The 13,761-nt window shown below is 34.8% G+C and overlaps 1 protein-coding gene across 2 annotated transcripts in view; it reads right to left on the bottom strand.

The window, feature by feature from the left end:
• Positions 1-13,761, bottom strand: part of LOC116588961 (butyrophilin subfamily 1 member A1-like) — a 51,232-nt gene that overhangs the window by 3,053 nt on the left and 34,418 nt on the right. Inside the window, exon 7 of one of the 2 annotated variants that reach the window (XM_032340734.1) lies at positions 1,117-1,148. The exons of the other annotated variant lie outside the window; for it this stretch is intronic. Coding sequence (XP_032196625.1) covers positions 1,123-1,148 — 26 coding nt within the window. The 3' untranslated portion in view covers positions 1,117-1,122. The remainder of the gene's footprint in view (positions 1-1,116; positions 1,149-13,761) is intronic. 2 annotated transcript variants of the gene reach the window in all.

Genomic DNA, 13,761 nt, shown 5'->3' with positions numbered 1-13,761 from the left:
TAGAAAAACTCCAATAAATGGGCAAGTATTAGAGTTTAAAAAGGTGACCTTTTCTAAACCAAGTATCAGCCCACCGTCTTTGTAAACAGTTTTATTGGAAAATAGCCACACTAATTCATTATGTATTGACTATGGCTCCTTAGTGTACAAGGCACCACTGAGTAATTGTGAGAAGACCATCCAGCCCACAAACCTTAAACTATTTATAATATGGATCTTTACAGAACAAGTATGGCAATCACTTTTCTAGACCACTCCAGAGAAGAGATGATGTTAAATAGTGTTTTTTTAGCACAAAGGAAGAGCACAATTTCTTTATTGAACAGAGTGACTTAAGGAAAAGAACAAGTTAAAATGATGAATTTTTCATAGTTGCTTCAGGTGGCTTCAAGAAACCAACCATAAAAGGAGATGTATAAGAAAGTAAATCAGATTGGCAAATATGTCTATAGTTATTTTGGATATAATTATCACTACATGAAGCTAACTGGGAGGAAATACAAGAGAGGTCTACGAAATTCCGATTAAAAAGTTGTCAAACATAACATGAAGCAGGGAGTCTGGGCGGCTCAGTGGGTTAAAGCCTCTGCCTTCTGCTCAGGTCATGATCCCGGGGTCCTGGGATTGAGCCCCGCATTGGGCTCTCTGCTCAGCAGGAAGTCTGCTTCCTCCTCTCTCTCTCTCTGCCTGCCTCTCTGCCTACTTGTGATCTCCGTCAAATAAATAAATAAAATCTTAAAAAAAAAAAAAGGAACATGAAGCAAAGGACTTCTGTAATGACTTAATAAATGGCTTGATAAATTCTCTCTCCCAAAGCAACAATAAGACTGGAAAAGTTCTCAAATTGGAAATATTGAATTCTAGAAATGCACAAGGGCACACAGCAAATTGAGATACACTCAGGAAACCTAAAATGATTAATAAAAAATGTCCACAAAAGGATCTTATCTCATTACAGTGGAATCAAGTTGAAAATGAAAACAGGAACAAATTTTAGAAATAAAGAAAAATTTGGTATTAAACAATATATTTATAAATAATCAGTGGAACAAAAAGGAAATCAAAGAAAAATTTAGAAGCTATTTTGAGTTGAATGAAAATGAAAATATTACATACCGAAATCTACTGGCTGCAACTAAAAGCAGAGCCTAAAGAGAAATGTAGAGTTTTAAATGTCTTCTATAGAAAAGGAGAATTAATCCAATTACTAATTAAACCAATAAACTAAGCTTCTCCTTAAAGAGACCAAAAAGTAAGTAATAAACCAAGCTTGAAGCAAACACAAGTAATGAAATTAGAAATCAATGAAGAAGGGGCATCTGGGTGGTTCTATCGGTTAAGCATCTGCCTTTGGCTCATGTCATTTTCTCAGGGTCCTGGGATGGAGCCATGTTGTGGACTCTCTGCTCAGTGGGGAGTCTGCTTCTCCCTTCTCCTTCTGTGCCTCCCCCCCTTCATGCTCTCTCTCTCTAATAAATAAATAAAATCTTTATAAAAAGATCAATCAATGAAGAAAACCTTAAATTCAATATTTGTGTCAGTCAGTTAAATAAATGTTCCTTCTTAGAAAAGTCAGCAAAGTTCAATAATAAGAAGCACAGGCACTTGTTATATTGAGAACCAGGTGTTGTGTGGAAGTTCTGAATCATGAAACTATACAGCTGTAACTAATATTACACTGTGTGTGAACTAACTGGAATTAAAAAAAATTAAAAACTTAAAAAAAAGAATAAGAGAAAAAAAATTTAAAGCCACAATAATCAACTCACACATACACATGAGGGGGTTTTGCAAGACAGGACATCACTATTAAACTCTCAGAAATTAGAAGGCTAAAATGGGATTTCTATGAAAATCCCTATGCCACTAAATTAGACTTAGATGAAATGCAGTAATTCTTTAAAATACAAATTACTGACAATGACTTAAGAAATAAAAAATCTAGATAGAGCTCTAACAAGTAAGATTTAATATCTTATTTATTAATTTATTACCAATAAATAGTAATATTAATTAATTAATTATTAAGTATTAAGTAATAAAACTTACTAATTTATTAATATTTACTAATTTGTTAATTTGTTAATTTACTTATTTACTAACTAAAATTTACTAATTTGTTAGTATCTTAGTTATTTATTAGTGATACAACTATATTATTATTATTTATATTATTATAAATATATTATATGTATAATTATTATATTATATATAATATTATATATATATTATTAATTATAAACTTTCCACAAAGAAATTCCCAGTTCCAGTTGACTTTACTGGTGTACTTTACCAATATTTTAAAAAATAAGTAATAGCAATATTCAACAAAATCCTCTAGAAAATAAAGGGGAGAGAGAGATTTCTAAACTTATTCTAGGAGGATAGTATCACACTGATTTCAAAGCCAGAAAAAATATCCTAGATATCTTTTATGAATACAAATGCAAAACCTATCAATAAAAATTAACAAATAGAATGTAACAAGACATACAAAAAAGATTATAGATCACCATCAAGTGGGTTTTGTGCCCAGGATGTAAGATCAGTTTAATGTGTGAACATCAATTAATGTAACAAGGTATACTAATAAAATAATCAACAAAATGACATAATCATCTCAAAAGGTACAGAAAAAGCATTTGATAAAATCTAATACCATCATGATAAAAAAGATCAATAAACTAGAAACAGATGGGCATTTTTCAACCTAATAAAGTGTATCTATGAAAATATACAACAGATGAAATACTTAATAATAAAATAATGTGTTTTTTTCACTTCATGGTAGGAATCAAGGCAAGGATATCTGCTTTTGCTATTTCTATTCAACACTGTAATGGATATTCTATGCAGTTAGTTTTAAAAAAATCCAGATTTGTGTCCATAAAAGTCTACTAGAACTTGACCAATGAATTCAGTAAGGTTACAGGATTTAAAAAAAAAAATCGACACACAAAATCCAATCGTGTCTAAAGTGAAATTAAACTATTCATTCACAATTTCAAAAAATGTCAAATAAGAAGAAATTTAATGAAAAGGTGAAAGATTTGTACACTAAAACTACAAAACATTGCTGAGACAACACAGATGATATAAGTAAAAAAAGAAACATTCTATACTCATGAGTAGAAAGTCTAATATTAAAATGGCAATTGAAGGTTAAGCATCTGCCTTGGGGCAGGTCATGATCCCAGGGTCCTGGGATTAAGTTTCGCATAGGGCTCCCTGATCTGTTGGGAGTCTGCTTCTGCCTGCAGCTCCCCCTCCTTTTTCATGCTCTCTGTCTCGCTGTCTCTGACAAATAAATACATAAAAAAATGTCTTTAAAATGGCAATTCAACCCAAGGTTACCTACAGATTCAACACAATTCCTAACAGAATTGTCCCAGGATTTTGTTTTTTTTATCTTTTTGAAAAATTTTCAAGTAGACTCTAGAATTCATATGGAAATGCAAAGGAATCAAAATAGCCAAGATACATTTTTATAAAGATCAAAATGAGAAGACTTAACATCTTCAAATTTTATCTTCAGTTTGGACTAAAAATAGCAGAGAACCAAACAATCAAAAAAGGAAGCACATCTAAAGTATGAAAGTCCAACATTCATCAGTGTTTCTTCTTCAGTTCAAACTAAAAATAACAGAGAACTTAACAATTGAAAAAGGAAACATCTTCAAATTTCAAAACATACTATAAAACGATAGTAATGAAGAGAATGGCATGACGACAGACAAATAGATCAGTAGACCAAAAGTTTAAATCCATTAATAAACTCATGATCAATTGATATTTTCAAAAGAACCAAGGCAATTCAATGGGGAAAGGTATAGTCTTTTCAAGAGTTGGTGTTGGCACATCAGATATCCACATGCAAAAAGATGTATTGGGATGTTTCCCTCACACTATACAAAATATGTACTCAAAAAGTTTCATAGACCTACAGGCAAGAGCTAAAACCATAAGACTTCCAGTAGGAAAAAATGGAGAAAAAATATCTGAAACCTCAAATTATGCAAGGTCTTCTGAAATGTGAAGCCAAAAGCTTGAGAAAAAATAAACTGATATGTTGGATCTTATCGAAATAAAATCTTAAGCATTTCAAAATACACCAATAGGAAAATGAAAGGGTGATATATTCTTCTAGTGAGCACATAACCACCAAATTCTTCTTTAAAATTAATTAATCTTTGGGAGGGAAGCAAGATGGTGGAGGAGTAGCAGACTGAAAAACCATTAGGGCCGAGGAATTCAGCTAGATTGTTATCAAATGAGTCTGAACACCTACAAATTCAATAGGAGATAGAGGAGAAGAGCAGCAATTCTAGGAACAGAAAATTGACCACTTTCTGGAAGGTAGGATGTGTGGAGAAGTGAATCCGAAGTGACAAGAAGATAGAATGCAGGGGGAGGGACTAGTTCTGGGAAAGCAGAGTGGAGAAGTGGAGCAATAAAATCAGAACTTTTAGAAGTCTGTTCCATTGAGGGATATTGTTCCAGAGGCTAAGCAGTAGTTGAGCCCTCAAGGGGATAGTGTGGTCTTAGGACCCATAGGATCACAGAAAGACTGGGGCTGTCTGAGTGTGGCAAGCTGCCACGTATCATAGAGGGAAAGCTGGATACAGAGATAGAGCAAAGGAGTGAGCTCTCAGTTTGGGTTACCTTAAACTGTGATCCAAGGCATCGTCAGGCCACTTTTTTTCAAGCAGGGACCCCCACAAGTGACAGATCTGAAGAGACTCCATCCTTCCTCCTCCGGGAGGACTGGTACAGGAGCAAGAGGCAGTTATCTGCTGGGTTTGGAGACACCAAACGGGGCTGTGCACCAGAGATAGAAACACTTGGTCACAGTACATGTGAGCATGGAATGCAGCCAGGGACCAAGGAGATGGGAGGGATTGATCACTTTTCTCTGAGGGTGCACTGAGGAGTGGGGCCCTGAGCTCTCTGCTCTGACAGGCCAGAGACTGGGAGGCTGCAATTTTCATTCCCATCCTCCAAAGCTCTACAGAAAGTGTTCAGGGAACAAAAGCTACCAAGAATGAACCCGAGTAGATTACTTAGCCTTGCCCCTGGGAGGTGCAAACTGGCCTCAGACAAAGACATTTGAGAATCACTGCAACAGCCCCCGCCCCCTCCAGAAGATCAGCAATATCATCCAGGCAAGACCAAATTCACTGATCAAGGAGAGCTGCAGAACCAGAGCTAGGGGAAAGCAACACATAGAATTCATGGCTTTTTTCCCCAGTGTCTTTAGTCTTGCAAAGTTAAATGTTTTTAATTTTATTTTTTTCTAATCCTATTTTTTTTAACTTTTCCTCTTTCCTCTTCTAATGTTTTTAAATTATTTTATCTTAACAATACCTTTTTAAAAAATTTTTTAAATTTTCATTGTTATGGTCATATTTTATCCCTTCACTCTATTTAACCTTATTTTTTGTATACATATAGTTTTATTTTTTTTCTTTAAAATGTTGGGATACAATTTCTTCTAATAGATCAAAATATACCCTAAATCTAGCACATGGCTTTGTTCTAGTCTCCAGCCATATCACATTCTCTCTCTCGTTTTTTTTTTCCCAATTAACTTATCTTATCAATTTCTTTTTTAGAATCATCTTTTACTTTTCAACTTTACAGGCATATTTCATCCCTTCATCATGTTTACCCTTATTTGTGTGTGTGTGTGTGTGTGTGTGTGTGTATACACACATATGGTTTTCTTTCTTTAAAATTTTGGGAGGTAGTTTCTTCTAAGAGCCAGAATACACCCCAAATCAAGTAGATGCTGTGCTCTATTCACCAGTCTAATATATATTTTTATTTCTTATTTTTTAATTTTTATTTTCCTCCCTTTTTTCTCCCCTGAGTTTTGGGACTCTTCTAATTTGGTCAGTGTATATTTTTCCGGGATCTTTGCCACCCTTTTAGTATTTTATTCTCTTGTTCATAAATCTTATCTGTATTAAATGACAAAGTGGAAAAACTCACCAGCCCCCCCCCAAAAAGAAAAGAATAAGAGGCAATATGGATGGCTAGGGACCTAATTAATATGGACATCGATAATATGTCAGAACTAGAGTTCAGAAAGATGATTATCAAGGTGCAAGCTGGGCTCAAAAAAGGAATGGAACATATTAGAGAATCCCTTTCTGAAGAAATTTCTGAAGAAATTAAATCACTTTCTGAAGAAATAAAAGAACTACAATCTAACTAAGTTGAAATTAAAATAAAAACTATTAATGAGGTCCAATAAATAATGGAGGTTCTTACTGCTAAGATAAATGAGGCAGAAGAGAGAATTAGTGATATTGAAGACCAAATGATGGAGAATAAAGAAGCTGAACAAAAAAAAAGAGACAATTATTGGACAATGAGGGGAGAATTTGAGAGATAAGTGACATCATAAGGGAAAACAATATTAGAATAATTGAGATCTCAGAAGAAAAAAGAGAGAGGGGGGCAGAAGGTGTATTGGAGCAAATTATTGTAGAAAATTTTCCTAATATGGCAAAGGGAAGAAGCATCAAAACCCAGGAGGCACAGAGAACACCCCCTCAAAATCAATAAAAATAGGTAAACCCCATCATCTTAATAGTAAAACTTACAATTCTTAGTGACAAAGAGAAAATCCTGAAAGCAGCTCGGGAACTCTGTAACATACACTGGTAGAAATATTAGACTGGCAGCAGACTTATCCACAGAGACCTTGCAGGCCAGAAAGAACTGGCATGATATATTCAGAGCACTAAATGAGAAAAATATGCAGACAGAATATTATATACAGCTAGGCTATCATTGAAAATAGAAGTAGAGATAAAAAGCTTCCAGGGCAAACAAAAACTAAAAGAATTTGAGAACACCAAATTAGCCCCACAGGGAATATTGAAAGAGTTCCTCTAAGCCAAGAGAGAGTCTAAAAGTAATAGAAGTGAAAGGAACAGAGAAAATATGCAGTAACAGTCACCTTACAGGCAATACAGTGACATTAAATTAATATCTTTCAGTAGTTACCCTGAATGTAAATGGGCTAAATGCCCCAATCAAAAGACATAGGGTATCGGAATGTATGACACAAAAAACAAGACCCATTGCTATTCTGTCTATAAGAAACTCAATTTAGACCCAAAGTCACCTCCAGATTTACAGTGAAGGGGTAGAAAACAACTTACCATGCTAAAGGATATCAAAAGAAAGCTGGAGCAGCAATCCTTATATAAGACAAATAAAAGATGAGAAAGGACACTATATCATACTCAAAGGGTCTGTTCAACAAGAAGAGCTAGCAATTTTAAATATCTCTGCCCCTAACAAGGGAGCAGCCATTTATATAAACCAATTAATAACAAAATCAAAGAAACACATCAACACTAATACAATAATAGTAGGGGACTTTAACACCCCCCTCACTGAAATGGACAGATCATACAAGCAAAAGATCAACAAGGAAATAAAGGCTTTAAATGATACAGTGGACCAGATGGACATCACAGATGTATTCAGATCATTCTATCCCAAAACAACAGAATACACATTCTTCTCTAGTGCACATGGAACATTCTCCAGAATTGATCACATTGGTTCACAAATCAGGTATCAACCGGTACCAAAAGATTGGAAACATTCCCTGCATATTTTCAGACCACAGTGCTCTGAAGCTAGAACTCAATTTGCAAGAGGAAAGTTGGAAAGAACTCAAATACATGGAGGCTAACGAGCATCCTACTAAAGAATGAATGGGTCAACCATGAAATTAAAAAAGAATTGAAAAAATCATGGAAACAAATGATAATGAAAACACAACTGTTCAAAATCTTTGGGACACAGCAAAGGTTGTCCTGAGAGGAAAGTATATACCAATAGAAGCCTTTCTCAAGAAACAAGTATGGTCTCAAGTACACAACCTAACCCTACACCTAAAGGAGCTGGAGAAAGAGCAGCAAAAAAAGCCTAAACCCAGCAGGAGAAGAGAAATCATAAAGATCAGAGCATAAATCAATGAAATAGAAATCCAAAGAACAGTAGAACAAATCAATGAAACCAGGAGCAGCAGGTACTTTGAAAGAATTAATAAGATTGATAAAACCCTGGCCAGACTTATCAAAAAAAAAATGAGAGAGAGAGAGAGAGAAAGGACCAAAAAAATAAAATAATGAGTGGAAAAGGATAGATCATGACCAACACCAAAGAAATACAAACAATTATAAGAACATATTATGAGCAACTATACGTCACATATTTGACAATGTGGAAGAAAGGGACATATTCTTAGAGTGATATAAAATACCAAAACTGAACCAGGAAGAAATAGAAAACCTGAACAGTCCCATAAACAGTATGGAGATTGAGGCAGTCATCAAAAATCTCCCAATTAATAAGAGCCCAGGGCCAGACAACTGCCCAGAAGAAGCAAACATTTAAAGAAGAAGTAATACCTATTCTCCTGAAACTGTTACAAAAAATAGAAATGGAAGGAAAACATCTAAACTCCTTTTCTGAAGCTAGAATTACCTTGGTCCCAAAACCAAAGACCCCCATCAAAAAAGAGAATTGCAGACCAATATCCTTGATGAACACAGATGCAAAAATTCTCACCAAAATACTAGCCAATAGGATCCAACAGTACATTAAAAGGATTATTCACTACAACCAAGTGGGATTTATTTCTGGGCTGCAAGGTTGTTTCAACATCCACAAATCAATGTGATACAATACATTAATAAAAGAAAGAACAAGAAACATATGTATTCTTAGTAGATGGTGAAAAAACATTTGATAAAGTACAGTATCCTTTCATGATCAAAAGTCTTCAGGGGGGCCTGGGGGCTCAGTTGTTAAGTGTTTGCCTTCAGCTCAGTTCATGATCTCAGGGTCCTGGTATCAAGCCCCACATTGTGCTCCCTGCTTGGCAGGAAGCCTGCTTCTCCCTCTTTTACTCACCCTGCTTGTGTTCCCTATCCCTCTGTGTCTCTCTATCAAATAAATAAAGTCTTTTAAAAACAAAACAAAACAAAAAACCTCTTCGAAGTGTAGGGATAGAAGGTACATACCTCAATATCATCAAAGCCATCTATGAAAAACCCACAGCAAATATCATTCTCAATGGAGAAAAACATAGCTTTTCCCCTAAGGTCAGGAACACGGCAGGGATGTCCACTATCACCAGTGCTATTCAACATAGTACTAAAAGTCTGAGCCTTGGCAATCAGACAACAAAAGGAAATAAAAGCCATCCCAATTAGCAAAGAAGTCAAACTCTCACTCTTTGCATATGATATGATACTTTATGTGGATATCCCAAAAACCTCCACTCCAAAATTGCTAGAACTCATACAGAAATTCGGTAAAGTGTCAGGGTATAAAATCAATGCACAGAAATCAGTTGCATTTCTATACACCAACGGCAAGACAGAAGAAAGAAAAATTATGGAGCCAATCCCATCTATAATTGCATCCAAACCATAAGTTACCTAGGAATAAACCTAACCAAAGAGGAAACAGATCTGTACTCAGAAAATTATAAAGTACTTGTGAAAGAAATTGAGAAAGACACAAAAGATGGAAAAACTTTCCACACTCTTGGATTGGAAGAACAAATATTGTAAAAATGTCTACACTACTGAGAGCAAGGTACACATTTAATGCAATCCCTATGAAAATACCATCCCTTTTTCCCAAAGAAATGGAACAAATAATCCTAAAATTTGTATGGAACCAGAAAAGACCCTAAATAGCTAGAGGAATGTTGAAAAAGAAAGCCAAAGTTAGTGGCATCACAATTCCAGACTCCAAGCTTTATTAAAAAGCTGTCATCAGCAGGACAATATGGTACTAGCACAAAAAAAAAGACACATAGATCAGTGGAACAGAATAGAGAGCCCTGAAATGGACCCCCAACTCTATGGCCAACTAATCTTCGACAAAGCAGGAAAGAATGTCCAATGGAAAAAAGACAGTATCTTCAACAAATAGTGTTGAGAAAATTGGACAGCCACATGCAGAAGAATGAAACTGGACGATTTCCTTACTCCACACACAAAAATAGATTTCAAATGGATGAAAGACGTCAATGTGAGATAGGAATCCATCAAAATCCATGAGGAGAACATAGTCAGCAACCTCTTCAACCTCAGCCACAGCAACTTCTTCCTAGAAACATCACAAGAAGCAAGGAAGCAAGGGCAAAAATTAAATATTGGGACTTCATTAAGATCAAAAACTTTTGCACAGTAAACAGTCCACCAAACCAAAAGACAACTGAAAGAATGGGAGAAGATATTTGAAAATGACATAATGGATAAAGGGATAGTATCCAAAATCTATATAGATTTATCAAACTCAACACTGAAAGAACAAATAATCCAATCAAGAAATGGGCAGAAGACATGAACAGACATTTCTGCAAAGAAGACATCCAGATGGCGAACAGACACATGAAAAAGTGCTCCACATCACTCAGCATCAGGGAAATACAAATCAAAACCACAATGAGATATCACCACACACCAGTCAGAATGGCTAAAATTAACAAGTCTTGAAATGACATGTTATTGAGGATGCAGAGAAAGGGTAACCCTCCTACACTGTTGGTGGGAATGCAAGTGGTGCAGCCACTCCACAACATGAAGATTCCTCAAAAAGTTGAAAATAGAGCTACCCTAAGACTCAGCAATCACACTACTGGTTATTTACCCTAAAAATACATATGTAGTGATCCAGAGGGGCATATGCACCCAAATATTTATAACACCAATGTCCACAATAGCCAAACTATGGAAAGAACCGAGATGTCCATCTAATGGATATAGAAGTGGTGTGTACACACACACACACACACACACACACACACACACACACACAGGAATACTCTGCAGCCATTAAAAAAAAAATGAAACCTTGCCATTTGCAATGATGTGGATGGAACCAGAGGGTATTATTCTGAATGAAATAAGTCAATCAGAGAAAGACAATTATCATATGAACTCTCTGATATGAGGAACTTGAGAGGCAGAGTGGAGGCTTGGGGGTAGGGAAGGAAAAAATTGAAACAAGATGGGATTGGGAGGAAGACAAACCATAAGAGACTCTTACTCTCACAAACAAACTGAGGGTTGCTGGGGGTTGGGGAGGTAGGGAGAGTGTGGTTGGGTTATGGACATTGGGGAAGGTATGTAGTATGATGAGTGCTGTGAAATGTGTAAGCTGATGATTCACAGACCTGTACCTTGGGGCAAATAATACATTATATGTTAATCAAAATAATTTTTGAAAAGAAAATGAAAGGACAGTACAAAGACTAGAAAAAAGTTATGTTCAAACAATTTATCTGATAAAATATTTGTATCCAAATAAAAAAGATTTCTTAAAAGTCAAAAATGGAATGACAAACATTCCAATTGAAAAATGGCAAAATAGGGTGCCTGGGTGGCATAATTATTTAAGCCTCTGCTTATGTCATGATCCCAGGGTCCTAAGATGGAGCCCCTTGTCAGGGGCACATTCTCTCAGTGGAGAATGTGTTTCTTCCTCTACTCTGCCCTTCCCTTCCCTGTTCATGCACACTTGCTCACTCTCTCTCATTTGCTCTCTCTTTCAAATAAATAAATAAATTCTATTTACAAAATAAAAATTAAATTTAAAATGGCAAAATAATAAATAGATATTTCATCAAGGAAGGAATACAAAGGCTATAAACCACATCAAATAATATTCAACATCATTTTACATTAGAGAAAGTCAAACCAATACCACAAAAAGATACACTTCACATCCACTAAGAAGACCATAATGAGAATTACAGATAATAATAAATGTGGTAATGTATTGTTGTCTAAAATGTAAAATGGTTCAGACACTTTGGTTAACAGTTTGACAATTTCATTTCATGTTAAACATAAATTTATCATATTATTTAGAATTCCCACTCCTAATTTATAACCAAGAAAAAATAAAACATATTTTTGACCAAAGATGTGTATGTGAATGTTCCTAGCAGAATTGTTCATAAGGCTTCAAATGTGGAAACTGGTGCATTCACTCTGGAAAACAGTCTGGAGTTTCCTCAAAAAGTTAAAAATAGAACTACCCTATGATCCAGCAATTTTGCTACTAAGCATTTAACTAAAGTTAAAAAAATATATTGGTTTGAAGGGACACATGCATACCGATGTTTATAGCAGCATTATTTACAATAGCTTAATTATGGAAAGAGCCCATATGTTCACTGACTGTTGAATGGGTAAAGAAATCGTGGGGGGTGTGTGTGTGTGTATATATATATATATATATATATATATATATATATATATACCAAAAAAAACGTATACATATATATACATACATATATGTATGTATATATGTAAAAATGTATGCATATATGTATACATATATACATATACATATATATGTATACAAAATGTTATACATATTTGTATATATTTGTATATACAAAAATGTATACATATATACACATACATATATACATACATACATGTATACATTTTTGTATATATGAATGTATAAATATACATACACACATATATATATAATGAAATATTACTCAACCATAAGAAAGAATAAAATCTTATCATTTTATAACAACATGGATGGAGCTAGAGTGTCAGTGAGGTCAGTCAGTCAGAGAAAGACAAATACCAGAACTCTCTCATATGTGGAATTTAAGAAATGAAATAGATGAACATAGGGTGAGAAAAAAGAGGGAAAGAGAAACCATAAAACAGGCTCTTAATTACGAAGAACAAACTGAGGATTTCTGGAGGGGAGGTGGGTTCAGGGAAAGGGCTAAATGGGTGATCGGTGATAAGGAGGGCAATTGCTTTGGTGAGCCTGGGGTATTATATGTGAATGAATCACTAAATTCTATTTCTGAAACTAATATTACACCATGTGTTTACTAAGTAGAATTTAAATTAAAACTTAAAACTATAAAATAAAGTGGAAGTATTCTAAAAACCTATTATCTAGGGTATAAATAAGCATAATGTGGCATATCCTTACAATGGAATACTATCTGGAAATATAAAAGAACAAAGTACTAAAACATGTTAAAAGGAGAGTCTCAAAAACATGTTAAATGGAAAAAAATAAGAAAGGAAAGACCATTTATTACATGATCCTAATCATACATGTCCAAAAGGCAAAGCTATAAGAGAGAGTAAGTAGACTAGGGATTGCCTGAGCCTGGGAAAGGACTGGCAGAAAATGGAAACAGGAGATCTTTCCAGGTGATAGAAATCTTCTAAAACTGGATTTGATCATTGTTGCCCAACTGCGTAAATGTATTAACAAATCATTGAATTGATTTTCAAAACATGAGTGAACACGTAATTAGATGTATGGTATATATATTATATCCAATAACATTTTCTCCAAAAAAAAAAAAATGAGCTTAAAGTAAAATATACTGTAAGCATGAAAGATGCAAAGCATATTTTGAAATAAATTTGCATGAACCAGAAGAATGCTTTGCCACTATGCACTTGAAGTGGGGGATAGCCAAGGGCTATTGAGGAAGACTGGAAGCAAGAGCAGAACAAGGATCTACATAATCAGGAAAACACTTCCACGCTCAGAATAGGGGGCCTTCACAGAATCCCTGATGGAAATTCTTACTGCTGTTGGTAAATGATGATTATGGTGATTTCTCTTTCCTTATTCCAAACAAATTGTTATCCATCTTTTATTGCATTGTCTAAGTATGGAATGAAGGGTGCGGACAACTCCTGTCTATGAGTACACAGA

This window comes from Mustela erminea, chromosome 4, assembly GCF_009829155.1.
Source record: "Mustela erminea isolate mMusErm1 chromosome 4, mMusErm1.Pri, whole genome shotgun sequence".
Lineage (NCBI taxonomy): Eukaryota > Metazoa > Chordata > Mammalia > Carnivora > Mustelidae > Mustela > Mustela erminea.
Note: the sequence above shows the minus strand (reverse complement) of the source record. Positions and strands in the feature narration are given on the sequence as shown.